Raw genomic sequence first — 27,679 nt, forward strand, 5'->3', positions numbered from 1 at the left:
TCATTAATTTTATTTAAATTATGAATCGACTAGATAACGTGGACGTTTTAGTTTGATCCAGTTACCAAGTACAAAAAGGCGGGAAATTTTGTTGCGGTGTTCACCGTGTAAGTTGAAAGAAACGTGAGGAAAGCGTGCGAGAATTATCTTCTGAAACATTCATCTAACGCAGTCTCTTTTACTGGAGTTGTCTATTTTATGAAAAAATTGTGACAAGAAAAGGTTAACGGGAAGATCCCAATTTTCGGATATTTCCTGTACAAGTCAAATAAAACAGGATTTGCATGTTTACGGCTCCACGGTTGCTGTCTTTAAGAGTACAAAACTATCTCACTGAAACCAAACTCATATTCAAGGCCTTGAAAGTTTGTGAAATTTGCTTGTGTACCTGAAATTCAGAGCGGAACAACGCATGGCGCAGCTTTGGTCAGCTTTCTGTGCATCACTTCTTGCGGTCTCAGGCATGCGCAACGCTGGCTGCAACCTCTGCAAAGGCGTAAATGGCGGATTATTACAAACCAATTTCAATATTTAAAATTCACCCTAAAGCAATAAACCCCAACTCAGAGTCGTGTCGTTCCCAAAAAAGTCGATTCGCCCCGACCAAAAGTTAGTTCGCCTGAAGTTTTTTCATACAATTATATTTCGGAAAGTAATAAATGATCGCAGTCATAAAGAATGAATTATTCTGTTGCTATGGGAGTGAACAACACTTCTATGCGCGTAATCCAACAAATATATCTAGACTCAATGGCTCTTTGACCACGCAAATGCTTAATATAAGGGTTTAAAAAGGCCGTCTTATACACTCTACAGATAAAAGCCGTGGAAGGTTGATTAAGTTTTTAAATACAATCGGCCATCGATCGATCAACGGACTTTGTTTCTACGCGCGTAATCAAACAAATTTATTTTTTCTGGTTAGTATCATTTGCACGAATTGAAAGCTTATCTCAATTTGTTCAGTAATTCTAGCACTCGGCTAGTAGTCCTAGTACGTAGCAAAATATGATTCATTTCATGAGTACTGACAGATGGAAAGAAGTGCGGGCTCATTTTCCGGAACAGCGGCTAATGTAGTTGCTTTGGCCGAGGAGGCCTGGATACTCATGTTCGTTTTGTGGCGCTCGTTTTAACGATCTGAAATTACAAGTTTCACGCTCAAAATTACAGTGTAAGTTATAATTCTATAGAACCAAGTCAAAGCTCGCTTCTTTTATGGGTAGGAGTAGCCTTAAACGGAATTTTTTTACTACGATCTCAGATCGTACGGCTTTTTCTACCCAGATCTCGAGTTTCGTAGAGTGAACAGAGTGAAATTATCCGCCATTTTTGAATCTTGCCTCGGCAGGTATATTTTGCAGGGCGTAAGTTGCAGGCAGGAGGTTGCAGGTTAAAATTTAATTATAACTGGAAAACCGCTGGCACTTAAAAGAAACGTACACGTGGTAGACTTACCGTGACTGTTACATGACGCTGTTTACAATCACTCAGAAGGTGGTTTCCACCTAAGTGCCAAACAGGCCGAAGCGATGGGAGGAGAGTATATTCCTGTGATTTTAAGCTTGTAATGAATTATTGTTTTTGAAGAAACATCTGAAATATCATCTGAAATATCTGCTGAATTTGGTTTCTTCCCTGTGAGTACCAAAATGAAAGCACACTGAGCTTTTCCTAGTATATTCCGTCGGTTAAAATCTTATAGTATTTCATTTCTTTATTTATTTGCTTCATTTGTGATGGCAATCTTCTATTGTTGAGGGAAGACCCGAGCCAAATCTGGAATCGATGGAAACATCTGTGGAGCGGCCATCCAGATGGCTTTGAAGAGATTTCACTGGTCTCAGCGTGTCGATCGATAAGTGCTAGTAGCTACTTGTAGCAGATCGATCGTGTTTTCACTATGTGAAAGAGGCGAACTACTTTATGTAAGAACCCCTGACGAGTATATAGTTTATTAATTATTTTTAGTGCCAGCGGTTTTCCAGTTATAATTAAATTTCAACCTGCAACCTGCGCCCTGCAAAATATACCTGCCGATCTTGCCTTGCCAATTCACAACGGCGTACTTGTACTTGTACATCACTGAGTCGGGGTTTTTACTCAACCTTCCCCTAACTATACATATACTGTGAAAGGTGTATATTTTAATTATGAAGATTATACCATTTTCACCTGTTGTACAAAGTTTACCTCTACTCAAATGTGGCTGATCATGGATATGGCTTGAAAACATTTATTATGAAACAATCACAACGTCACTTCATGAACGTGGACATTAAAATTCAGTCAATGGCCTCGGTGATCATTGTTAACATTTGCCAATTGCTGTTAAAAGAAATCAATGTTGGCCAGATTTGTTTGAACTGACCTCATTTCCATTCAGTAATAGTAATATATAGATTTAGCCAAGCCTAAAACCTGGGCTCCTGGGCCGGGTTATTCAAAGCCCGATTAAGCTAACCCAGGATATCCAAGAATTTTGATTTGAGTTTTGTAACTTTACGGTGAGGTTTTCCGTTTCTGTTGTTTGGCCTTCTATTTTGAGTTTAAAAAATCTCATGGTCCTCAAAATACACAAAACAAAAGCAGTGAAAAACTTTTGCATACAAGAAAAATTATACTTCAGTTAACTTTTGTAATCCTGGGTTAGCGTTAACTGGCTTCTGAAACACCCGGCCAACAAGTCAACCTGACATGGGCCCGCGATCCAATTGAAAACCAGCACTTGGTCAGCGGTCAACTTCAAAGAACATGTGACCTCAATGAGTTCTTAACTTGAGCCTGCGATATGGTCACGTGGTACTGGTCAGCGAATACCTTGTTTTCACAGGTGTCAATTGATCATAACATGGATGTCCAATATCAAAGAGGGATGCTACAAAGCGAGAGTGTATGTCTCTGTCAGTCTATTAGCTGGACTATGGCCGCCATCTCGCACGACTCCGTCATCGTCGTCGCCACTGTGTGTACGCGCCAACAAGCAATACCGCTAGCCATGATAACCATGAGAAAATCAGTTCATGGGTTTCCTTTTCTTCCCTATATGGGTATGGGGGTCCGCTTGGTGGCCCTTCGGGCCGCCGGAGCTCCACTACTAATAAGTAATAAAAATTGTGTATTAACTTGATTGACCATCTGCCCTTGTTAGGCACCACCCTGAAAATAAGAGCAAAAAATATTGATTGTTGTTAGCAAGGAATAAGTGGTGCACCCCTAAATAAATACAGTGAATACTGTATGTTCTCTTGAAATATGCCACCTCAACTCCTGTTCTGCACTTTCTGCCTGTCAAATAGCAACAGTTCATAGGCAGGACCCATATCAACATGTCCGTTTATCCCTGATACTTTGACAAAGTTGTTTCTCACGTGCATTGTGTGCAGTAATTAAATTGAGATTGAGTAGGGATTTTAATCTAAACTTGTGGCCACCTCTCGCAAGCGACCGGTTTTCCAAAATACAAAAAGTTTTCATGTCTAGAACCTATTGTGTGCAACCACTTCTCGTAAGTGACGGCGACCACTTCTAGAGCTAGAAGTTTGAAATCTTGTGTCTTTAACCTGTAAGTGACGACTTGACAGATAACAGAGAAAAAACGGGACAATATGGTGTTATTCTGATCAACCTTTGTACATCTACATGAAGGTAGTTTATCAGAAGTGAACCATGTTACTTTGAATAAATACTTTGGAAAGATTAGATATTTTTGTGGCTGCTAAAATTACGTGGGTTTAGATGGGCATTGGCGCATGAGGTACATGTAAGTCCTTACTGTTACCAATATTGAGCTAATGGGGCAAACTGTTGCCCAGTATGGTCTAAGCTCTCGTAAGCGGCCACCTCCTGTAAGCAAACACCTAGGCTTCAAATTTTGCGTATTCGTATATGGGAGGTTCAACTGTATGTCAAGTTAACAAATACAGTCAAACTTATATTATGCAGCCACCTATTAAACGGCCACCCCTATTAGGCAGCCAGTTATCAAAGTCCCGATGAGGGCTTTTCTATTGTTTTTACCTCTATTAAGTGGCCAGCCCCCTTTAAGTGGAAACTATCCATTTCCCGGAGGGTGGCTGTTTTATAGGAGTCGAAATGCAGTTGCTGTGCGTCTGTTCAGTAATTGATCACACCAAAATGTGAAAGAACAAAAAAGTGGCACACAATGTGACAGCCGAGTGCGTCACTGATGTTCTTACTACATTTTGTCATGTCTTTTGTGATCAATTACTGAACAGATGCATGGCAACATGGAATCTATCTGTTTTTTATAATAAAGAAACCCAAAAAAAAAATGTTGATGGTGTCATCCATTCTTGAAATGTAGGTCTGTCCTTACTACTTGATCATTAGTAAGAATTAAGATTATTGGAATGTGAGAATAATTTGAAAGATGACCTGTGAGGTCACTTAATTGTATCCCTCAGCCAAACCAATATAATGGTATTGCTGTTTAATAATTAAAATGTACCTTGCTCCTTGATATTCGTATGCAAGATATTCAGCAATTACCTAGACAACTAAATATTGAAAATAAAATACTATACATATACATTTGGTCTTCCATACTGATTTAGAAAATTTAACATTTGGATTGTTGGACTGGCCATCTGCACTTTTGAGCAGTTTGACAGTACGTGCACTTGTCATTGTGATTTACATGGACCTTGTTTTGTTACGAATGTTGGGCATTTATGTAAGTAAGTAAGTAACCTTTATTTAAACACGATAAACACGATGTAGTAGTGATAACACTGTTTTCTTTCTTTCACATGTAGAATGGAAAGAATAACATTACCAGAAATGTGGAGATACTATCAAGCTTCAGGAGGCTATTCCATTGTTATAAATGTATATTATATTTATGTATGTGTATATAGCACTGTCAAGATTAACTAGTTTTATTTGATAACACTACATGTGAATAGTTAGGAATAAATCATTTAATGAATGGTTAAGCATTGAAAGCTCCATTTGAGTCACTCAGATGACACAAATATTCAGCCAAATTAATTTTTTACCTTTTAATTGATTGTATGCACTGTACATATGTACAATCTGGAAGCTTGCAATTTATAGTGGACCTTACTAAATATGGAGAGCAAAGGGCCAGAGCTGAGTGTCAATATTGTAGAGGTACAGACTATAATAATTCTGGTTTTTCTGGGACCAAATAATCTGTCCTTATTGTGGAGGTGTCCATAGTGAGAGGTTAAAGTGTATTTTACAGTTATGCAAACATGTTTGCATCTGTTTCTGACCTACAGGTAGTTACAATCACTATTTTGATCCCCTTCTGAATTGTCACACAAACCCTGCAATTAAAAGGAGCTTTTCCCTTAGCAACCATGAGCACCTTTGGGAAGTACCAGCTAATCTAATTGTTTATTAACTATTTTTAAGCTCTTGCAAGCAGCCGTTAAAGGAGTGTGCAATGTTTTCATCGTTCAAATGAGATAGTTGCAGGTTTCAATCTGAAACTTGTACATGTAGTTACCTTACCTGTTAATCCAAGAATCTCTTCCATGTATCTGGCAATTATTTTTAGGATATTCACAACTGCTGGAAATACCACAAAATAATGAACATTTACATGCGCCAGGCTTTTAATGCTTAAAGCTCGCACAAGAGAGTGGCCATTTACATGTACATGTCCCAAGCTTTATGCTAAAAGTTCACAGAAAAGACCAGGTTATATTGTTTCAATCCCTGGTTGTATATAAGAGCTCTTTTTTGAATTCTTGGGATGGCTGCAGGGAGAGCTTTGACAGTATTATTGATCGCTGATATTGCAGATTGAATTTTTCTTATTGCCATGATACATATATCTTGAGACAAGTGTTTTAAATCAGCTACATGTATTATTAATACTGTAGTATTAACAATAGTAGTATTAGTAATGGTTTTGTACAGCCGCGTAAAAAAATGAACATCAAGGTGGACTTATTACTTTAATATATCATTTCTCTAGAGCAGTTTTCAATTGAGTGTCAAATTAAGTAATCAAAGAATACCTTTGGTTTTGGTATTTGTGTTGGTTTAACTATGGTGATTAAGTTTGGCCGTGTAGTCTAATTGGTAAGTAATTAGGTGTGTTTTGGTTTTACAACACTCAATTGAAAACCGCTCTAATATACCCTCATTGATGGAAAGATATTACCAGATTACAATGCTGTCAATTATCTTAGGAATATTGAGGGAAACCAAAATTTTCTGAGAGTTCAAAAAGCCACGCCACCAGTTTGTTCCAGTTTGTTTGTGTTTCTATCTTCTTTCCCAAGGTTCTTTTGTTTGTCGTAATTTTGATATGTGCAGCGTAAATCTCAGTTGTTAGTTGCATAACTTTGAACTTCATAATCTATTTGTTATTGAAAGACACAAAGGTTATACTTTGTGTAAACTTGCCACAATTCTTATTTTGCTGTTTACAAAGCTCTCTTTGTAAGAAGTGTAATAAGATAATGTTCTGGTTCTCAATACCTTCCTATTTTACATGTTGATTTTACAGACATTATGTGTACTTTTGTTTGACCCGCTGTGTAGTATATTTGTCTACATTATACTAAGATTTTACGCAATATTCAGTTTCCTTTTTACAGAGATATAACTGAGATTATGTCTTACGGCTTTCGCACCCGTTCCTTTTGTACAGGCTGATTTTACAGGGAAAATGTGGACATTTTACAGAGATTTATGCCAATAAAATGCTTACATTTTACACACATTATGTGTACTTTTGGGTGACATTGTGTGTAGTTTATTTGTGTACATTTTACTAACATTTTATAATATTATTTTAACTAAAATTTTACAGACATAATATGGAGATTTTATGTTTTCGATTTTATAGAGATTTTTTTCTCCTGCCCTTTTTACAGAGAAAATGTGGACATTTTACGGAGATTTCTTTAAATGCCATAAAATCTCTGTAAATTTTACAAAACATTTACAAGAAAAATAGCAACATTTCGTGGACATTTTATGCGCTCTGAAAGCGAAACATGTACTAAAATTTACAGACTTTTTATAGAGATCACAAAATCTCTGTAAGTGTGCAAATTAACAGACATTGTAATTTACAAAGGAAATGTTGACATTGTACAGAGATTTAAGGTGATTCCTCACATTTGCATCGCGCATCCTTAGTGCGCATACTTTATGGCGTCGTTAGCGCGCGCTCGTGCAGACGCACATTGAAAACATGGCGGATTTGCCTTGATATTGAGTTCTGTCAGTTGAAAAATGGCTATAGCTCACTAACGAGCTCGGGCACCCCACATTTTTTCCAGTCATTTTAGTCAACTAATCATTAGCTTTGTGTGAGAAAAGACTGATCTGATTTCTATCGTTGAAAATTGAATAAATAAGGAAAACAACAGCTGCACTGTAGTCTTTTCTGTTTTGCAGTTTGATAGCCGTGGCAAGTAATTTGGTTCCAATATTTTAACAAGGATTCAGCTGTCTGTCAAAATCAAACTTAAAAAGTTTATTTGTGTCCGACACAAGTATTGACTGTAGTTTGAGGCGTGTTTTCATGAGTCTGGGCTCACAAAGAGTTTACAATAACTTGGAATGCGTTCTTGTAATGAGCATTAAATAATGCTAAAATAGGATATTTTTAATGCCTCACTGCTCCTTAACGAGCATGGGCACCCTCCTTTTTTTATTTTATAATTAAAGTTCTCATATGATAAATATTCAGTGGACAAAGTTTGAACAAAAATCTATTGGCAGTTTTATTTCAGGGAAATTACCTTAACGAACTTTCTTGAAGACTGTAAATGGTTCAAATTTTCCAGTGATATGGGTCTTTCACCCGCATTGTGTAAAGTCAACTTTGTAATCGTCTCCCTCTTCTGAAGTAGGTATCACTGTGTTTTTCTTATCGTTAACGGCCAGCTCAATTTTGGCGTTTATGTGGCTTTCGTAACGAACGAAGTTAGTGGGCCGTCGATAAAAGCAGGAACATGGAACATCCCGGAACATCGAATAATTATGATAATTATGAGAAAAATATGTCAAATTAAATTTTCGAAAATAAAATAAACAAATATAAACTGGTATCAGCTCGAAATATGAAAAGATATTTTGCTAGGTAGGGAGCGTTGGGTATTCCTTGAACTGACCACAATGAGTGCAGGCTCCTCTTCTTTTCGGCCAGTTGCGTCACGGGGCATTACAGCACAAACCTGGACGATTCGAACGATGAATGCCAGGTAATTCATTGCGTTTTCCTTTGTTGATCCCCGATTTCTTCAACATCTGAGGTGTTCGTAGGAGCATCATACAGTTGCTTGTTAAGTCAGTAGCCATAGTTTTGTCACGACTGTTCCGTCTTCATATTGCAATTATCATCCCCAGTTTCGCGCTCTCCGCTAGGAACGCCTGACATTATGAACCACGAAGTGCAGACTCAGCCTTTCCGGTCAAAGATTAGAGCAGTGCGTTCACGCACGTACTTCGCATTTTCCAGGAAAGGCATTTGAACTGTTGGCGACACTTTGAATTCAATTTCAGATCGCCAACACTTATAACAAATATTTCTTGAGACAATAAAGTTTTGACCAGCGACCCTGTAAGACAGCGCGTCGCCCAATGTTTTTAAATTTTGTGTTTTTATCTGTTTACACTGTCGTCACAGCTTGAGCAGTCCAAACTAGTTTGCACAAGAAACTCAATGTCGAAGAGTTTCTATTTCTATCTCATGGAGAAACTATTTCTTCATGAGAAATCGTGTATACGCATATCTTCGAATCGACGTAATGAATAGTATAAAGAAATCACACTCGTGTAAAGGAATGGATTAGTCTTCTAAGTTGCGAGCCGTCACTCATTGCAGTCATTTTCATTTTTCTTTCTTTTTTTCTTTTTTTGTTTAACGTTTTTGTTTTGCTTTCTATTTTCCGAGCTGATACCAGTTTATTTTTGTTTAATTTAATTTTTGAAAAATTAATTTTGCATATTTTTCTCATAATTATTATAATTATTCAATGTTCTGGGATTTTCCGGAATGTTCCATGTTCCTGGTTTTATCGACGGCCAAGTTGGTGCCATCACCATACATCCACGTGGATCTCTCCCACGACGTTAAGGATATTGCCACTTTGTCCTTGCACTACAATGCGTTCCACCATTTTCTCCACCGATACTGAAACATCGTATCGTTATTCATGGGTGTTCATTTTTCGGAAATGTCCTTTGGAAAACAATTTGATTGCTTCGCTTTCAATGACCTGCTTTGTTGATTTCTTTTTCATAACTTCATTGATTTCGTTCATCGCTCCTTGTAGGTCTCCTCTACGACCAGTAAAGATCACAAGGTCAATATCTTTGTTGTAATCATTTACTGGGTTTTTTTCAGTTGGGGCATCTTTATCTGAATCTCCTAAACCAAGAACCTCCAACCGTTGAAAAAACTCGGCGGAACATTCCACGTCTCTCAGTGGTCGTTTCCCCAGACGCTTCTTTTATTGCCAAACGGACTTCTTTAATCATGTCTGTTTGGAAAACAATCATCTTAATAAGCTGTAAGGACGTGGGTTGCTTGTCACTGAAGCCACGAATCGCGGAGAGCATTGTGTCGGCGCATGACTTCGCAGAAACTCCAAGGTTACCACTTCCAATCGCAGGGAACGAAATGGATGTAAAGCGCCTTTTCTCGGCTTCCTGAAGACACTTCATTATCGAGGCTTTGATGCTTCTAGTGTCCATGGAAGCTGAAGGGACTATATGGAAAATGTATCCTGCTCTCAAATTACCTGCCTTTGTAACAACAACAGATCCTGGAGGTTGAGGGCCTTGTTTAGAGCACTCTTTCTGAATGGAATCGCCTCCTGACCTTAAAATCACTGCACCTACACCTCCCCTCCTCAGATCTAACTCAGGGTTAGATATGATGACGATGGCGTCCGTGGCCTCTTTTGTGATGTCGCCAGGTTGGACTTTGAAGCACAGTGTTCCCACGTTTGTTTCAAAGCGATCTGGGTTTCGCTCTCGTACTGGAGAAAAGGTGGCGGTCTGAGATGGCGATCCCTTGGAATGCTCTGTAGTGGCCCTCAGTTGTGGTTTCTTAACTGAATGTGCTTTCTTTCCAACCAGAATGGGGGTGTTTTTCTTGTTCCTTTGTTTCAACTCTGCTTCAAAAGCCTGGACGGTCGGATGGTCTTGATCGTATAGAACAAAACTGACTTCTTTAAGTGAAGTAGCAGGATTCTTCTGGTTGAACGATATAACCTCATCAAAATAAATTTCGGCAACTTCAGCACGAGGAAATTGAAGTGTGCCAGTCCCAATGGCAGGAAATGCAATGGAAACCATCCCCATTCTCGTAGCTTCTTGAAGGCATTTTGTGACTAACCTCTTCAAAACCTGTGGACACAGAACATTACCATTGACTATTTATACCCTACCATTAACTATTTATTAACTATTACTTAATAGGCACCTTAAGATACCAGGACACTCTCGTCCCCAGAGCCCACGATCCTTCTGGCCTGCGGCAGGGATCGAGAGCTCTGGCCGGACCCGATTTTCTGAGCATGCGCAGAGTATTTGTTTCGTATTCTCAGCCAATCAGGTTTGCCAGATTTGACAGCAAGTCCGCGAATCGCGGACCTCCGGTGTTGGTCCAGCCCAGAGCTCTCGATCTCTACCGCAGGCCAGAAGGATCGTGGGCTGTGGGGACGAGAATGATACCAGGACGGGACGAGTTAGGACAGGAGCCATAATCGGGGACGGAGACCGTAAGTCTTGGGATCCGCGCGCACCTATGATATGGGACAATTTTTCTATTTTTAGAACAAATTGCGCCATCCTGATGTCATATATTCGCGCGGATCCACGCACATGTCGGGGGCTCTCGCGTGGATGTTGTCACGTTGCGTGATCAAATGGTGAGAGTTGAGAGACCTTGCGAGATTATTTTGCGTATTTTTCACAGCGATGGCAGGGAATAAGGCAGGGAATCCGAACCATGGCGCTTATATGTAGTTTTATGCTCTGAGCTAACGGAAAAGGTGGGTTTTTCTGGGTCGAAAACAAGACTTCAATCTCGCGCTGGGAATGAATAATACGATCAGCTCGCGCTAGTTGTAAGCTTACGCGTATGTTTATGCGTTTGTTCTGACTAAAGAATATAGCAAGAAAACTCTTTACTCTGGTATCGAGTTAATTTGTGAGTTTCTCAGACAATGGTTAATCATAACCAAAAGCTGTTTTGATGGTTTCTTATTGTTTCTGCTTGTTTGGTGAGTTTGCAAAAGTTTTTGAAAGGAAAGTCTGACGCCTACAATTAGCTCATTTGCATGGTGCAGCTCGTGCACTTTCAAGTCCGAGTCAGTGTTTTCGATTGTCAACAAATCTTGACAAAGATTTCTTTCGTTATCTTTTGTGCTGAGATGCTGCAACAAATTTCACGAACGCAAAAAAGGCTACTAACCTCATGTTTGTTTCTTCAACATAAGCAAAGTGAAGTTTTACACTGCCAAGATGAAAATAGACAAGGAGTTTTGATAACTCTATCAACAAAATCGAAATCGTTATTCGAAGTTGATTAAAGAAAGCGTCATCGTAACTTTGCTGATTATTTCTGCTTTATTCACATATTTTCATCTTAGCTTTTAATATGTTCTCAAACATTTATCAATCTTAAACATATTTAAAAGCTATAGAGTTATTGTTTGAGTTCGATGTACGCTTTCACACGAAAGTGCGGCGGCAGTACAATTTGTCATGTTTACTGACTGTACAAAACACGCATCGGTGCTCTCATTCATCGACAACAGAGAATTTACTGGATTTTTACACAAACAAAACTGGGCAGTATCTACGGACGTAAATTTGTTGGGCCTTGATGAAACATCAAGCGTTGCTTACAATTCAGGCGAAACTCAAACTAGCAATTATTTTGTTTCACTTTTCGGTCGCGATAGACTGGCAAATTCCTCGCAAGCGTGTGGCAAGAGGAGCTAGGAAACTATAAAGTCCTGAAGCTCTGCTATATCTAAATATATCCAGCTAGTTTTTTGCTGTCTAATGGAAAAGCTGTTAATCTTCAACATATGTGAAATTTAAAGTGGAGTAATGTACAGCTCATGTAAAAGAAGCATCCGTCGGAACACAGCTTGGTCAGCGATATATATAAGCTTAAAGCGTAACATACCTAAATTCGACACTGTCTTACTTCACTCAAACTGGAGCAGCTTACGACGAAAATACTTAAGCAAAATTCCAACAGACGTAAACGCGTTGAGTTGTGGGCCAAAAACATGAAAGATTTCGGGAATTTCGGACGCCATTTCCCCCGCGCGACATCCACAAAAATCCTCGCAGCATGTACGCGCGAGTGCCGCAGGCGATGGCGCAATTTGTTCTAAAAATAGAATTATTGTCCCATATCATGGGGACAACCCCAATACTAGAAATGGCGCGCGCTTACGGTCTCCGTCCCCGATTATGGCTCCTGGTTAGGACGGCTACCGGAAGCAAATTTACTCAACCGGGCATGCGCACGAGAACTCTCGACTCATCTCTCCGCCGTCCTCGTCTCGTCGAGGACGCCATTTCGCCCGATTATCCGTCGTATCGAAAACGTGAGTATTTTGCTCTTGTTTTGCCCCGACAAATGTTCCACTCGACCTTATTTTCAGTTATATTGATAAGAATGTTTTTAAGGTTCAAATTTTTCGTGATTGTAGTGTAGAATACTACAATGAGATACGAAAGTGTGAATAAAAATATTCCTTGTCTTGCCGTTTGTGATTCAGTCACTGTTCAGGCGCTGTCACGGGTGTGCAAGCTCAAAACAAAATACAAACTATATGCATTGAGAATACATCAGTGTAAGTACAGGCGATAAAATGTCGTAAGAATGAATGCCATGGAAGCATCTATCGAGCAAATAAAATACACATTTTCAAACTGATGTTTAGTTGTTTTTTAATACTGCCCGGAACTTGACGCGACGTTTGTTTTATTTTATAATGCTTGTTCCAATTACAGATGGAAATTGAAATGTTCACCAAAAGTCAGGATTCTTCGGCGACAGAATTCTCAAACGCTCTGGTGCCGGTATAAAACCATCTGACGCAGATCGATCAGATTGTTCGTTTAATTTTTCCATACGAAAATTCTGGTTTCTCTATTAAAATATCGACAGATGTTTGCCTCCCTTATAAAGCAAAAGAAATTCAGCATCGCTGTTCACTTTCGTTTAAGCTTAATAGGATAAGATTTCTACCACCTCTTTTACAGTCTAAAGGATGTCATTGCTTGTGTGAATAGCTTGTACGAAGTTCGAATTATTGACGTCGCTGTCCTCTGCAAAAATAAACATCTTAAGTACTTTGTTTTCGGTGACACAACGGAACCCGCGAAAGTTTCCCCCGTCCACTGCCGTTCCCGTCCTGGCCTTTCCCGTCCTCGTATCTTAAGGTTCCTAATAACTGAGATACTACGCACGCTCTGATTGGTCAAAAGAATTGCTAAACCTATGTTCTATTGTACCGGTAAACCACGGTTCCCAATCTATGGCAGCTCTTCGAAGGAACTAGAGAACTCGGAATTATAGCGATAACAAATGTAATAAACAGCTCTGCCTTTCACTGGCTGAGATATCAATAACACGAATATCTTTTCATTCAAGGGAAAAAAAAGGACCGGAAGTTAGTCGTCATATAGCTTAAGGCTTTATCTTTTTTTTCCACGACAAAAATTTTACGCCGACTCTGGTTATGCTTGAGATTAAAATTAAGGAAGTTTTAAACCCTTTTTTCGCTGCTTTCCACGGTCTGTGGAAGACGAAGTCAACTGGGCTAGACTGATCAATTTGGGTTGCCAAAAAAGCAGGGAAAAGATTTCTTTCTGTCAGAAATTTTGAATTTAAACTCGATGCATGCATGCATAACACGATAAATGAATTTGGTTTCTATAAGCTTAGCTTTCAAGCAATAGTTTTCCTTTAGCAAAATACAGAGAAACACCGACTTTAAAGCTTTCAGCATAAGTAAATAAATTCTGAATAAATTTCGGAAGCAGGGTTTCTTTAACTAGCCTTTATTCCGTTCGCGAAACTTTGGAAAGTTGTCGTTAGACACTGCGATGAATCACTTCGCCAAGCACATGAAGTTTGGATGACAGTTTGGACTACTTGCACACTTTTTGTACAGCCTTTTACTTTCGTAATAACCGATTCCACCGTCAGAATAGAGACTTTTGAGATAATAAATTTTTGCCTTTCACCGATAACGTTTTCCTTTCCTTTCTGAAAACTTTCTTAGCGTGAAATGTTTTCGTCGCTTTGTTCTGCGGATTTCGTGTCCGACGCGAAGTCTGTGCTTTCATTCTTTCAGTCGCTGTGATTGGTTTGTCGCGTCATCTCATGAATTTGATGAGAATAAGCAACTTGATTACGAAAGTACAATAAATCTTCCTCTCATTGACAGGCTTTCTCCATAGTTATTTCATAAAAGCGATGGACCACTCTTTCTATGGGTTTACCGGCGCAATAAATTACTTAGGATGTTGGGAGAACACCCGAAAAGTTTGTAAATCACTCACCTAACGGCTCGTGATTTACAAGCTTTTCTCGTGTTCTCCCAACATCCCGCGTGGTTTATTGCGCCAGTAAACTCGTAGAAAGAGTGGTCTAGTGCTTAACTTAACTATGAGTACCGGATCAATTACGAGAACATTGTGTTTGTTATAATTAGCAGGACCCAGTTGACTTCAGCGCTGTCAGCCCTGAAGGACTATCCTGCATAAATATTCCAGTTTGCCTGCACTTTCGATGGGCAAAGGAGCTTTCATTGTTTTATCTTTCTTTTTTTATCGTAAAGTGCAAATCATCTTGATAACCAATGAAACCTCAAGAGGACGATATTTTAACAGAAGAGCAACGCTAAAGGAGCAATAAAAACCGGAAGAAACAAGGAATCGAAAGGTCGTCTGGAACTCTATCAAAGGTGACGTAACTAGCCAGTCTCAAAAAATGGATTAAGCTAGTGATTTTGAGATGGATAATTTCTAAGTATCACACAGATAATACAGTCTGATGCAGTCAAACTAAGTCATCATGAAGACCTTTGAAAGCTCGAAATAAACCAATTAGTTGTTACTTACCAGCTGAGAACTACGGTAAAGGAAAATTAAAGGTAAAGGAAAATTGTTGGGTACATGGCACCTGATTTGATATAAAATTTACAAAAAAATTAACTGGAACCTTCGAAATGTTTGCATTGATTTGACACCAAGGTAGCAAAGCCTGTTCACAGCCATTATTGTTAGAGCGTTTTGAGTTCGCGCTAGTTCAACTCCCGATCGTTCAAAGCTCGCTTTTACTTTATTCGCGCTCTCGACAATATTGGATGAAATGAGTCTGTGAACAAACTATTAAGTTATCATGGTAATTCTACTTTGCCTTTTTGCCCTCTCCATTGTCCCACTCGGAGCAGATGGCAAAGATTACTGCCTTGCATTTGAGATTTCCCGGTTGATTGTTTACAACAATGTCGCCGACAGCCACATGCCCTATATTGGTACATTCCTGCTGTAAGCTTGGTCCAGCAGCTTGGCTTAGGGCCCTTGCACAAGGGGTCTGCGTCAAGTTAAGATTCGATGTCGCTGTACCAACTAAAATGTCCGCCTGGAAGAGAAAACAGAAGTGACAGTTGGCTAGAGGACCAAAACTAAAAGCGAAGTCCATTCTTAGTCACGGCATCAAATGTTAGTTAATGATACCATCGAGTTATGGAAAACGATCGAGAAATGCTGAGGGGACAGAAACCGTATACTGACATGAAAGTATTGAACAAAAGCCTTCTGAGAGGACATGTGGTTACTGGATAGTGAATAACCACAATGGTACAAAAACAAAGAGTTGTGGAGTTTTATTAGTTTTATTTCTAATATTTGTTTTGAAATTTAAATGCTTGACACATATGTTCTCTGCATCTTTGTACACAGCATTAGGTAGCTGTTTACGATGCGAGGATGGGAAGGCCCGGACGGAAACGTCAGTGGACGCGGGAAACTCTCGCTAGTCCCGTCGTGTCGTCAAAGACAAAATGCTTTTTTCGTATAAACGGCGACGTCAATTACTCGAGCGACACATAAAACCTTTGGAACATGTGTACTAACGGCATCCGCGATCGACTGTTGATCGATACCCTCGATCGATACCCTCGATCGACATCTTGATCGGCAGGTGATCGACATCCCGATCGATATTCGGTCGACACTTGATCGACACTTAATCAACAGTCGGTCGATAGTCGGCCGAGTGTCTACCGACTCATATGCATGGATCAAAAACTAGTCGACTGTCGATTGACTGTCGCTGAAGATGTCGATCGAGTGTCGACCGGGGTGTAGATGGAGTGTCTCTTGACCGCGGATGCCTTTAGTACACATGATCCAAGCTTTTTGCAGAACCATTGACATCCTTAGAGATGGTACCCTGCGAGCAGTTGTTTTCTCCTACGCCGAACGAGAGAGAAACTACTGGGAGCAACTGTCTACTTTTCCATCGAGCCTACGCGAGTTCGTCTCGCCCCACGTGATGCATTTGTCGAGGGTCCACAATAGGGTTCTCAGATCCCGCTTTCCCGCCCATTTTTTCCTGTTAATCACGCTATCCCGCCCTTTTTTGCCTGGAAATCCCGATCCCGCCCACTTTTCAAAGACGTTTCTGCGTTAATTGTTGATTTGTTAAATTAATAATTAATTTAATTATTAACACAGAAACTTTTTAAAAATAGATATCATATAAAAGATCACAAAAGAATTCAATGGGTAGCAGATAATTCAGCACAAATGATTATAACGTTTCTTTCCATAAACGGTTTACTGTTTTGTTTTCTTTTGTCCACGTATCAGTGAAAGAAAAAGATTGTTCATTCCTATATTTAAGAGATGGCCCGTAAATACACTTGACAGTTGCTTTCAAAGCTTTCAGCGTTTTCACTTTCCTTGAAATCTGGGCTCAGAACTTTTCTTTCCGAATGAAGGAATTCTTGCTCGCGCATCACTTTCGTAATATATGGTGCATCGTACGGTAAATCAATATCACCGCCATCCGGTGTGGCCATCCTGGCCAAAACAAGACAAGCGCTCTGGAAAAGGTCGAAAGACAAGAAAAACTAGAAAGGATCGGGGGCCAAGATTACAGACGCAAGTGTCGAAAATGTCGGAAATGGAGAGGTGTTGGTTTAATTCGACCGTTGCGAAAATTTGGAACTTGCTAAATTTTTGTCAATTTTTTTCCTCGCCAAAAACTGGAAATATTTGAATTCGCTCTAGTACGACCCGGCCAGTCTCATGATGCTAACGTAGTCCAGCGATAATGGATACGTTTGACAGAACCTGACAGGGTACAGAGCCGTTGCTATTCATTACTTGAAACCTGACACAGCTATATGCACAAAAGGTTCGTTTCTGCCAGCTTGTGGTTTTTGCGCTGATCAGATAACAATTTATGAGATCATGTAAGAATTGAAATCCCGTATCCCGCTCTGTTCCCCTCACGAATCCCGCATTCCAACCCTATGAAAACACGAAATACTGCTTCCGCTCGTAATCGTAACTCCCGCTTCCCGCCCCTGTTTTCAGCTCAAATCCCAAATATCACGGCGAAAAAAAGCAAAATCCCGCATCCTGCCAAACCTATTGGGGACCCTCTTTGCCGTCAGTTCCATTTGTTCGCTACAGGTGTTTGTACGACGGCGAAGTATTATCTTGTTTGTGGTCTAAATCTAAAGCCTAAATTTTAGGTTTTCTTGCCTTTTCGCGTACGGGATTGCTGAGCTCGTTGAACACAATACTCCAAACATCAATCCGAGTCTAACAGAGAGAATACGATCGAAGGCGGGTTTATAAAAGCTGTTTCAAGCGACTATACGTCATCAAAAGTAACCACAGAAGCGCCCTCAAAGCACTAGAGGAGGAACTTCCAGCGATGTAGAGCACAGTCTCGAATGAACGTCTTTCAACATCATAACCCAGATCATAACCTTTCGCAGTGGAGTTGGACTTTGATCGCTTCACGGTGGATTCGGTAAAACGCAGCAGTTATGTTGGTGAGCACATCGAGACTAAACCAGCTTTTAAAACTCGTTTTACCAGTTCAAAGTTGATTTATTCGTTCATGGCGCAGGACGGCGGTTAACGCAAAGGAACGATCGGTTGCTCGCAGTGGTTTCTCTCTCGTTCGGCGAAGGAGAAACAAACTGCTCGCAGGGTATAGAGATGGTAGAGATCGAATCCTATTAAGCTTAAACGATGGTGAACAGACGCTGAAATTATCTTTAAATACATTTGTATGAAGCAAACGTTACTAATCTGTCAGTATTTTAAAATAAAGAATCCAGAATTTCCGTATGAAGAGATCTTATCGACTTGGTTAAGAAGGCTTTTTGCCAGCAGAGCGTTTTTTAATGCTGCCGAGGTTCCTGACTTAAGGTGAATATTTCAATTTCCACCTGTAATTGAAACAAGTATTTCTAATGAAACAAACATTAATATAATTCCGGGTAGTATGAGAAAATGAAACATCAATTTGAGAATATGCATTTATTTGCTCGATGGATGCTCTAAAGGCACGTAACAATCGTATTTCAATCAAAACCTTTCGGAAACCGCTCAAAATCCTGCAGGATTCTTCAAGAAAAATACTTTGGCACTTTGGCATACTTCGGTGAAAGCTGTGCCTGGTTATATGAGAAAAAAATATAGAAAACTGAGGAAATATTGTGGCTACTCACCAACATAGTTCTGGGCTTATATAACTTCATAAGGGGTTTTGGGTGGGCTTATAAACGGGGAGCCTTATATCCGGGGCGAGGGGGTAGTGGGGAGGCATATAAGCGGAGTAAAAAATAACATTTCGGAACGACGAGATAAAACGTATGCGAGAAACGAATTAACGCTAAAATACTATTGCATTTAGAGCTATTACCCTACATGTATTGCCCTATCCATTAGCCTATAACTTTCGATTAAAAATTTAATGTTTGTACTGAGAAACGCGAAAGGAACACACTTATACAATAGATGGGCTTACATTCCGGGAGGAGGGCTTATATCCGGAATAATATCTTTGTTAGCAAATAGAAGGGATTATAACAGGGGGGGGGGAGCTTATAACCTGGGGGGCTTTGACGCGGGATTTTACGGTATGTGATTATCCAAGCGATGTCACGTCCTGTCGAAGAACGTGGGAAACGAATCTGCAATGTCCTACATTTTGACTTCGCAGCGGTCAGCGGTAAGAGATCGTAGAGGTTCGTAGCGCCATGTAAGAGATTGGGGAGGTTCGTAGCGCCATGTTTCCGCTAAACTCGAAATTGTTTTACTCGAAATCTGATATTTAATGAAAGGGTAATAATGTTAAGCTGTAAAAGCAGTTATTTTCATTTAAACTCGCGTTTAAAAGGCATAATCAATTATTAAATCACGAAATGTTTTCTGTCTCACGTCGTGAGATTCATTGTTCCGAAAGCTTTCGAAAAGTCACGGACTATCTTTCTTTCTTACTGAATGACTGACTTACTCATTTACTCCCGGGCCTGATGACCTATTGGTGACTGTCTAAGGCAGTAACCACAAAAATAACTCAATTGCCGGAATTGTCAAAATGTACTGAATTCTCTTTACTACCCCAATATATTCATCGATAGTCTTTTGAAATTTATGCCCAATTTCGGCGAATTAAATCAAAATTTTGTCCCGAAAAGTTCCGTTTTACAAATTTTATTTGCATCACTTTTGCACTGCACCTTAGTTCTTGCATTGAACAGAACTACGATTGCAACGCTTTGTCAATCCCCGGCCTTACGAGCGCATTATTTAAACGCAACATGTCGAAACGTTGTTGGGCGTAACATGTTGCGAGCGTATGGCCACCCTGTTGCGACGTGTTGCGACATGTTGGGTGTTGTTGGCTCAAGTTTGAAAATGATCAAATTTGGGCCAACACACCCAACTTGTCGTAGCAGGGTGGCCAAACGCGTGCAACATGTTGCACCCAACAGTGTTACGATATGTTGCATTCACATGTTGCGATCGTTGGACCGGGGCTTCACGGTGTTTCGTAAATTGTCATAATATTATAAAAACATTTTAGCCATGAATACCTGTTCTTTGGCCAGGTCGCTGCTTTTCACTGTGATACGAATTCCTTGAGTTATCAAGGATCTCGGAGGCCCCATCATTGCCATTCCCTTTGCTCTACTAACAATTCCAGCCACAGAGGTTGCAGGTTTGCTACTCTTCAGATCGGTAAAATTCCTCTCTGTTCTAAATCTCCTTCTCAATTCATCCGCGAACACCTTCACTGTTGCGTCATCGTTGTTGATGAGGTGGATCTCTGATAGCTTGCAATGTGGGTCTTTTTTGCAGAATTCGAGGACAGTATTCAAAATGACTTTAACGTAAAGGTCGCAAGGAAAGTTGAACACACCAGAACTGACTGTTGGAATTGCAATTGATCTCAGGTCTCTTGCCTTTTTGAGAGAACTTGCGACTGCATGCCTCAGGCAACGTTCCTGCTTCGTTTCTTCTTCATTTCTTCTTGCTCTGTCCGCTTCGGAATCCCATCTAGGTCCATAAGCATGGATAACGTGTTTGCAAGGCAACATTCGGGCGGTGGTAATATGTGTTTGACCTTCAAGTAGAGGACCAATCTCTATCACAAAAGCGTTGCACTCGTCATGAATCTTTTTACCACCTGCTTTTACAATAGCTGCTGCAAGGCCTCCAACGTGTCTTAATTCACCATTAGCGGCATTAACAATGACATCTACGCGATCTTTCGTTATGTCTCCTTTCATGACTGAAATGGTTTTCCCCTCTTTTGTCGAGTAGCTACAAAACAACTCTGCGGTCGACCGTACTTCTTTCTCTTCTTCTTCCTCAGCCTCTGCATCTACACCGGCTTCATCCGCACTACATTCAGTGGCCAAGATAACGCACTTGTTTTTTTCCTCTGCTGTTTTCAGGAAACTAGGCCCTTTCTCCGCTAAGAAAAATTTCTTCACCCCAGGCTTGTCAACTGTAACAGAGTCTTTCTTACCAGCATCAATGACTTCGTGAAATCGTGGCAAGCACTTCTGTAGTCCTTCGGCGGTGCCAGAAACTTCAATCCCTTTACAATCAGCGGTAACTCTCATGTCAATTGAAAAACCTGAGAGTACTCTTTTAATGCCATCAAGCTTTTCTTTCCACACTGTGGAAATGAATTTTGCGGATCCTGCCTCGGTTGGGACTGTGGCATGTAACATTGTGTTGATCCCCAAAAACATCTTTACTGCATGGTAACTTTCTTCAATATCTTTGGCAATTCCACTGACCCATATAGTGCCGGCACGATTATCAACTGTTATTCCAACTTTAAATGTTGATGTCAGCGAAGACTGAAGATCTTTCCACTTGCGAGTCCCAAGCAGTTGGGCATTCTCAGGTGTCAAATGGAGACTCTTCTCACCAATGGCACTCTGCAACTCATTTTCAGCTGCTTTTGTGCTCCTTGAATCAACACCAACCACCTGAACCTCGTTGGAACTTTGACTTTGATCGAAAAGGACTACCGCTTGTATGGACCTCTGTCTTAACAGGTCCTGTATAAATCCGGAAACGTCTTTTCTTTTTAAAACATTGATGACGTTGGGCGGTAGCTCAGTTGTCTGCTCGACTACCTTCGAAATAAAAGTGATTACTTCCACTTTGACCTGCTGAAGAAGTTTTCTAGGACCTTTTAAACACAGTTTTTGACCGTCGCTATCGACGTTGATGTTCAAATGGCCATGCTTTTGCGCAAGTGTTTGACACAGACCTGACATTTCTAACAGAATAAGCCTGGACTTGGGGATGTTGGTTACGGTGACTTGTACCAGAGACTTCATGAACTTCTTGTCTTCTTTAACTTCGTCAATCAGCCCTTGCAACTTATTCTTTTCTTGATCCACGAATACCTTTTTACCAACGAGGAGGGCTATTCGCCTGTGATCATCAAAAGAGACAAAACTTGTTGGTCCTTGACTGGAGCTGTACTTCTGCCAACGTTGTGCTATCTCGTCGACGATTTCTGAATCAATGGAAATTTCATCTATCTTAAAGCTATGCAAGAAACATTCCAAGATCTCTGTCTTTTCTTTCCACGACTGTTCAGAGTCTCTTTTGCCTTTTCCTGAAGGAGAGATAGTGATGATCGAGTTCTGAGAATCCCTTGAGAGTTCAACATGTACTTCGTGCTCTTTGAGCAACGTTAGCAGTTCAGGCCCATAACACATCTGAATATATTCAAAGACTTTTGAATCAAAAGGGATTTCCTTTTTTTGCGTTGAAGTATCTTCAAGGAAAGGATAGTGTGGCTTCACATCCAAGTTTTGTCCTTCAAGGGTATGGCCTTGAGATTGACTCTTGGCCGTGACATTTCGAACACCTGTGAAGAAAAGAGACAATAAAATGATAAGATTGGATGATACTCTTTGAGAATTAACGCTTCAGTTATTTGAAGTATTATACTGTGTAAATTAACTGCGGCTGAAATCTGGCCCCTAATTTCGAGATGTTTTAATTGTACTTGTTTTTACTGTGAAGTAGAAGATGCTTTGTGGATGTTGTTGTTCGGTAGCGTTTTCAAGAACAATACAAAAGTTCAAAACCTATTACCCATTACCGTCACCATTAATGAAAAAGGTCAGTCCGAGTAACTGCATTGTGAATGATTAACTACTTAATAACCGAGAGTGAGGTCGTTACGGGAAAATCTCAAACTGAGGCCTTGCCGTATTGACCGAGCGATAGCGAGGTCAATACGGTAGGCCGAGGTTTGAGATTTTCCCGTAACGACCGAACGGTCGAGGTTATTAAGTTGTTTATTATATGGCTCATGAATTAAAGAAAAAAAAATTATTTGAGCGGAAGTCGTCAATTTACATCCGGCGATGCGCGCGTTTACCGATTCATTCATCGTCTCAAACCCAGGGCAAAACTACACAGTCATTGAACTTCACCACTGTATTACGTCTTCCGTTAAAAGTACACATTTCTTTACGGGAAAAATGATTGTCCGAGCCTCAAAAAGGTATTTTAGTATCGTGGTGCCACAACTTGATGGAGGAGTTTTTCCGACTTTTGTGGCGAAACGTCAACGCTCATGGAAAAGACAGAAAGTGCTTCAAAATAGTCCAAACCAACGGTCTTTCGGTGAAACAAAATACTAATGCTTCAGAACGCACTGCTTAAAATAACTCGATCTTCGCATTCGCTTTCGACGACATATCTTCGCCTTCTTCATTCTGGGATTTATGGATTAATTTTTCAAGCTTTGTGAACGTCTAAAACTTCCTGTAGTTATCAGAAACACTGCTACCGACAGAAACAGCCCGATTGTTGACATCTGATGATCCTGGAAGCTGATTTACACTTGCTTGTGTTAAAGAGAGGGAATCTATTTGATGAGAACTGTGACGGAGTTCAATATTTCGGTAATTGTTGTGTGTTTCCTCGTGGTGTTCTGCTCAGGATGCATGACAGATCAGCCGGTGTTTTTCACTTAGCGATTTTAGCTTTACTTAAGACTCGACAAACTTTGATTGTTTTTCCCTAGTGCCCGACAAGGTTACCGGCTGGTAAGTCAAAAACGACTTCTATGTAAATTTTATTAAGGAAAAATCCCTAAACTTCTAGCTACTCGGAATTAAATTTACTTCTCTTACTGTTTTTAATCGGCTTTCATCGTTTCAATGCGATTGAATTTTCCGAGCCGGGCTCTTCCTAATTTGCATAATCCGTAATCGGTCCGTGGGCATTACGGCTGCATAATGACCGTTCAGATTTCGCTCTTAGCCAATCAGAGCGCGCGTTATATCGGCCACAAGCCAAAGCCATATAATAAAGATAGTTAACAAATGCAAGGAAAATTAGCGATGTTATAGCTATTTCGGGATTATTCTACACCATCTTCGGACTCCTGTCTTCTACCTGAAGATGGCATAGAATAATACCGAGATATATTATTGCTGATCTTCCTTGCATCTGTTGTCTTTATATTAGTCATGATGCAGCCACTCACAGTGGTGGATCCAGACCTTGAGCTAAGGGGGCGGAAGGGGGGGGGAAGGCGGTTTTGTTTTTCTTGCCCTGCCGGTTTTATTCCTTCTGTGATTTTTTCTTTTTTTACCCAAAATAAAGGGGGGCCCCGGGCCCCTCCCCTAGATCCGCCACTGACTCAGATTAACCTTTATCATTTATGTGCAAACGTTAAAATGAGGCTTGAAACTACAGTTAAAATTGAGGGCTCAATTTTAACTGTAGTTTCAGGCGTCGTCTGAACTTTTGTACTGTTAATGGACGTTTGTTTAGCTTTAATCCTCAACGGATGCTGCCTGGCTTGTGCTACGCAAACAAAACATAGGTAACTGTGAGTGAAAACAACTGAAATCTATAGCATTGAGTGGTTTGTAATTGTGGTACATATAATTTGCCACCTGTCGCTGTACTGATAGGAATCAAACGAGTTGAGGTAGATTTAGTCTGCACATCGTTGCTTATTGTTAATCAGTTCTTAGCTTGAATAATAAATGTATCTTACTTGAGGGATCTTCAAAATAAACCAAGGCTTGGTCTTTTCCTTTTCTTTCCACGTGACTGACGTCTTTCCCTCCACTCCGTTTTTCGTTTTCGAAGTACAATGCTATTGTGTCATTAGTTGTTTCTTTTTTCAATCCTGTCACTAGAATACATGAGCAGATATGCACACGCTTCAACTGAGGTTTCTTTCCTTCGAGACCTTTTCTATCTTCGTTTATTTTGAAGAACAGCGATTTAAAATCTGAAAAATATAGAAAACAGCTTTCAATTTGATTTATTGGTTTTTTTGCTTTCTAAAACACAATTTTACTCTCTCAGTTAAGCACCTCATCGCTGAGTCCAATAATTTGATCATACTTAAAATTTTACAATTGGCAGAAATGACGTCATACTGCAATCCTAAAATTCTAGTTTAATAATTCACTACAAAGTTTTGGACATTGCTCGTGACACGACGTCATTTCCATACGAATGTAGCCCATGAAAAAAATGTGATGAGATTGTCTGTTTGCGTTTTAGTTATTTTTACGGCAACAGCGAAAATCAGTGTAATATCGGGCGAGCGCGTGACAGTTCGTAACTTTTCACTTCTTAGCCGACCATGTTCTCGAAAATTTAGTTTCTTATACCCCAGTTGACAATCCCAAAACTTGTATGGTTTCAGTTTATCGGAAGTCGCAAAACTTTTATCAGTTCTCCGATAGCTGCGTTACAAACGCTGCGTTACATTGAACGCGCGTCATTTTAACAGTCCATATCCTCATCGATCGTAGCTCTCGATCAATAAGCGCCCCTCAATTGTCTCAGTTGTAGTGAAAATAAATGTAACTGATTCAAAATTACCTGGTTCAGATTCAAAAGTTGCAAGCGCGTCGTTGCTACGACCAAGATACACTTCCACGACTTTAGTGTCACTGAACTTCTCCAAGTAAAACCGTAAGCAGTCTTCAGTGGTCTTTTCGCTGATTCCGCGTACGTGAACTTTAACTGGGTCAAGTGGTAACTTTTTCTTGGGAAGCTGGCGTACAACTGTTATAGCTTTTCCGTCGATTGCATGTGGCTTCTCAAGCAGTCGTTCTAAATCTGTTGATTCAGAAACAACAATATAAGGATTTCTGGCTAATGTGTCCTGTTGCCTGCTTGCCAAGTACAATACAATTGGCGTCTGCTGCAAACATTTACTTGGATTGTCTGGTCCTTTGAGATTAGCTAGAGTAATTACCTTGGTTTTGGCTTTACGACACTCATTTGAAAACCGTTTTAACGCTAGCTATATATGAACCGCAGTTATATTAGATAAACGGTCCTCACCGCACTGCACGTTTTCTTATACAGTGCGTTGTTTCCAAATATCCAAAGATCAAAAAGAAAGTTAATGCTTGATCTTACAATGTGACGCAAATGTAAAAAATGCATAATGACTGCAATAACCCTAGATCTGTACCGTATGGGCTACCGATAAAATAAAAGCTTTTTTTATACAAAAGAAATAGTAACATAGATCGATCAATGGATCAAGAGAGCAAGCAAACAAGTAAGCAAAGTTTATCAAGTTTATTAACTATCTAAAATAGACTGATTAATTAGTTAACCATCTTCAATCAGTTAACCAACTCATCAATCAGTCAGTCAATGTTGTCGTGAACTACTCCTACTCTACTGTAGACGACAGGGCGCACTCGTTATTAACTAGTTTTCCATCATTTCATGGTTATTTTTCTACCAAGTGGGAATTCTCTTAATTCCTTTTGACAACGCATACCATACAACACATAACTACTTCTATATGATTCAGAAATACAGGAAGCGCCAATATCTCACATACCTTTCACCTCAAGAAAAGTTATTATGGCTTCCCCGTCGTCAGTATAATGGACGTTGGAAATTTCACCTCCACCAGATCGTCTCGAATTCCCAAAGTAGTTTACTACGGCGTCCTCGCTAGTAGACGGTAAGAGGCCGCTGACAGTAATGATGATATCATTTTCATCAGTACAGCCGTCATCCCCTGCTGTGTTTTCGTCAAAGTCACCATTATTATTATGATTTTCATCTTCGAATTCTTCATACAGCGAAACTTGGAGACTTGCACCACTTAAAGTGTGAGGGGAGTGTTCCAACGTTCTGATGGCGTCTGAAATTGACAAATTTAAATCTGCCATGACCCAGTGAACCCTTTGTAATGTTTAAAGTTTAAAAATTGTGCTATCGTAGCGATATATATATTTATCCTAACATCTCTAAATAGCCCAAACACCGAGACCTCTACTTAGGAAGATGGGAGTAAAGAAGTGAAGTGCACATTTTGAGATGGAGGAATAAGGAATTTTATCACAGAAGACTCTCATTCCTCTTCCCCTTTAATAAACAGAAACAAACAATGTATAAAAAACGTTGTAATCTTCGTGCCACTGAGAAATTCTTTTTAATAACTAAGCCACACATGGCAAACCTAAACAAGCGAAATGAGCTGATTTCAACATGTAGGTACCGGCTTAAGTTCATTCTAAGGTACCGTTAAACGTAGCACATATCAAAGTTTGTAAATTTAGCGCGAGCACTCGGTGCGACTTAGGTATTGCAAGCGCGCGCGCTGTTCATTTCAACCGTTTTCATCATGCGAGCATATTATTTTAACCGTTATGTTAACCGTTGTCAGCACGCGATCATATTGTTGATGTAGACCCAACGCTTCAGTGTAAAATGGAGTTTAACTGAGGAGTGGGTTACCTTTTTGGTAGCCAAAGGTCGAAAAACGAACGTGTCTAATTTCTGTCGATCTTTCTAAAGCATCTAGAGTCAAACTAGGGAATTCCTTGATCAGTTTCGGTCATTCTGTGCCAATATATGTCTGAATTTATGAAAACCGTGTTAAAGACTTTGCACCAAAATAGCGGGCATGTTTTTGGAAAATCGGTCAGATATATTTAACAAATAGATTCCATGTTGCCGTGCGTCTGTTCAGTAATAGGTCACAGATGACGTCGAAATGTGGTAAGAACAAAGTGGCACACGAGGGGATAGCCGAGTGCGTCATTGATGTTCTTACCACATTTTGGCGTCTTCTGTGATCTATTGCTGAACAGACGCACTG

At 40.0% G+C, this 27,679-nt stretch overlaps 1 protein-coding gene across 1 annotated transcript in view; it reads right to left on the reverse strand.

The window, feature by feature from the left end:
• Nucleotides 1-5,841: 5,841 nt before the first annotated feature.
• Nucleotides 5,842-27,679, reverse strand: part of LOC110051008 (protein mono-ADP-ribosyltransferase PARP14-like) — a 90,750-nt gene continuing 68,912 nt past the window's right edge. Inside the window, exons 22-27 of the mRNA XM_089297663.1 lie at nucleotides 26,411-26,719; nucleotides 25,429-25,668; nucleotides 24,587-24,826; nucleotides 20,127-22,432; nucleotides 15,416-15,640; nucleotides 5,842-10,368 (exon numbers count right to left, since the gene is read on the reverse strand). Of these exons, the coding sequence (XP_089153789.1) occupies nucleotides 9,373-10,368; nucleotides 15,416-15,640; nucleotides 20,127-22,432; nucleotides 24,587-24,826; nucleotides 25,429-25,668; nucleotides 26,411-26,719 (4,316 nt within the window). The 3' untranslated portion in view covers nucleotides 5,842-9,372. The remainder of the gene's footprint in view (nucleotides 10,369-15,415; nucleotides 15,641-20,126; nucleotides 22,433-24,586; nucleotides 24,827-25,428; nucleotides 25,669-26,410; nucleotides 26,720-27,679) is intronic.

This window comes from Orbicella faveolata, unplaced genomic scaffold, assembly GCF_042242905.1.
Source record: "Orbicella faveolata isolate gen_17 unplaced genomic scaffold, um_ofav_v1 contig_3, whole genome shotgun sequence".
NCBI lineage: Eukaryota > Metazoa > Cnidaria > Anthozoa > Scleractinia > Merulinidae > Orbicella > Orbicella faveolata.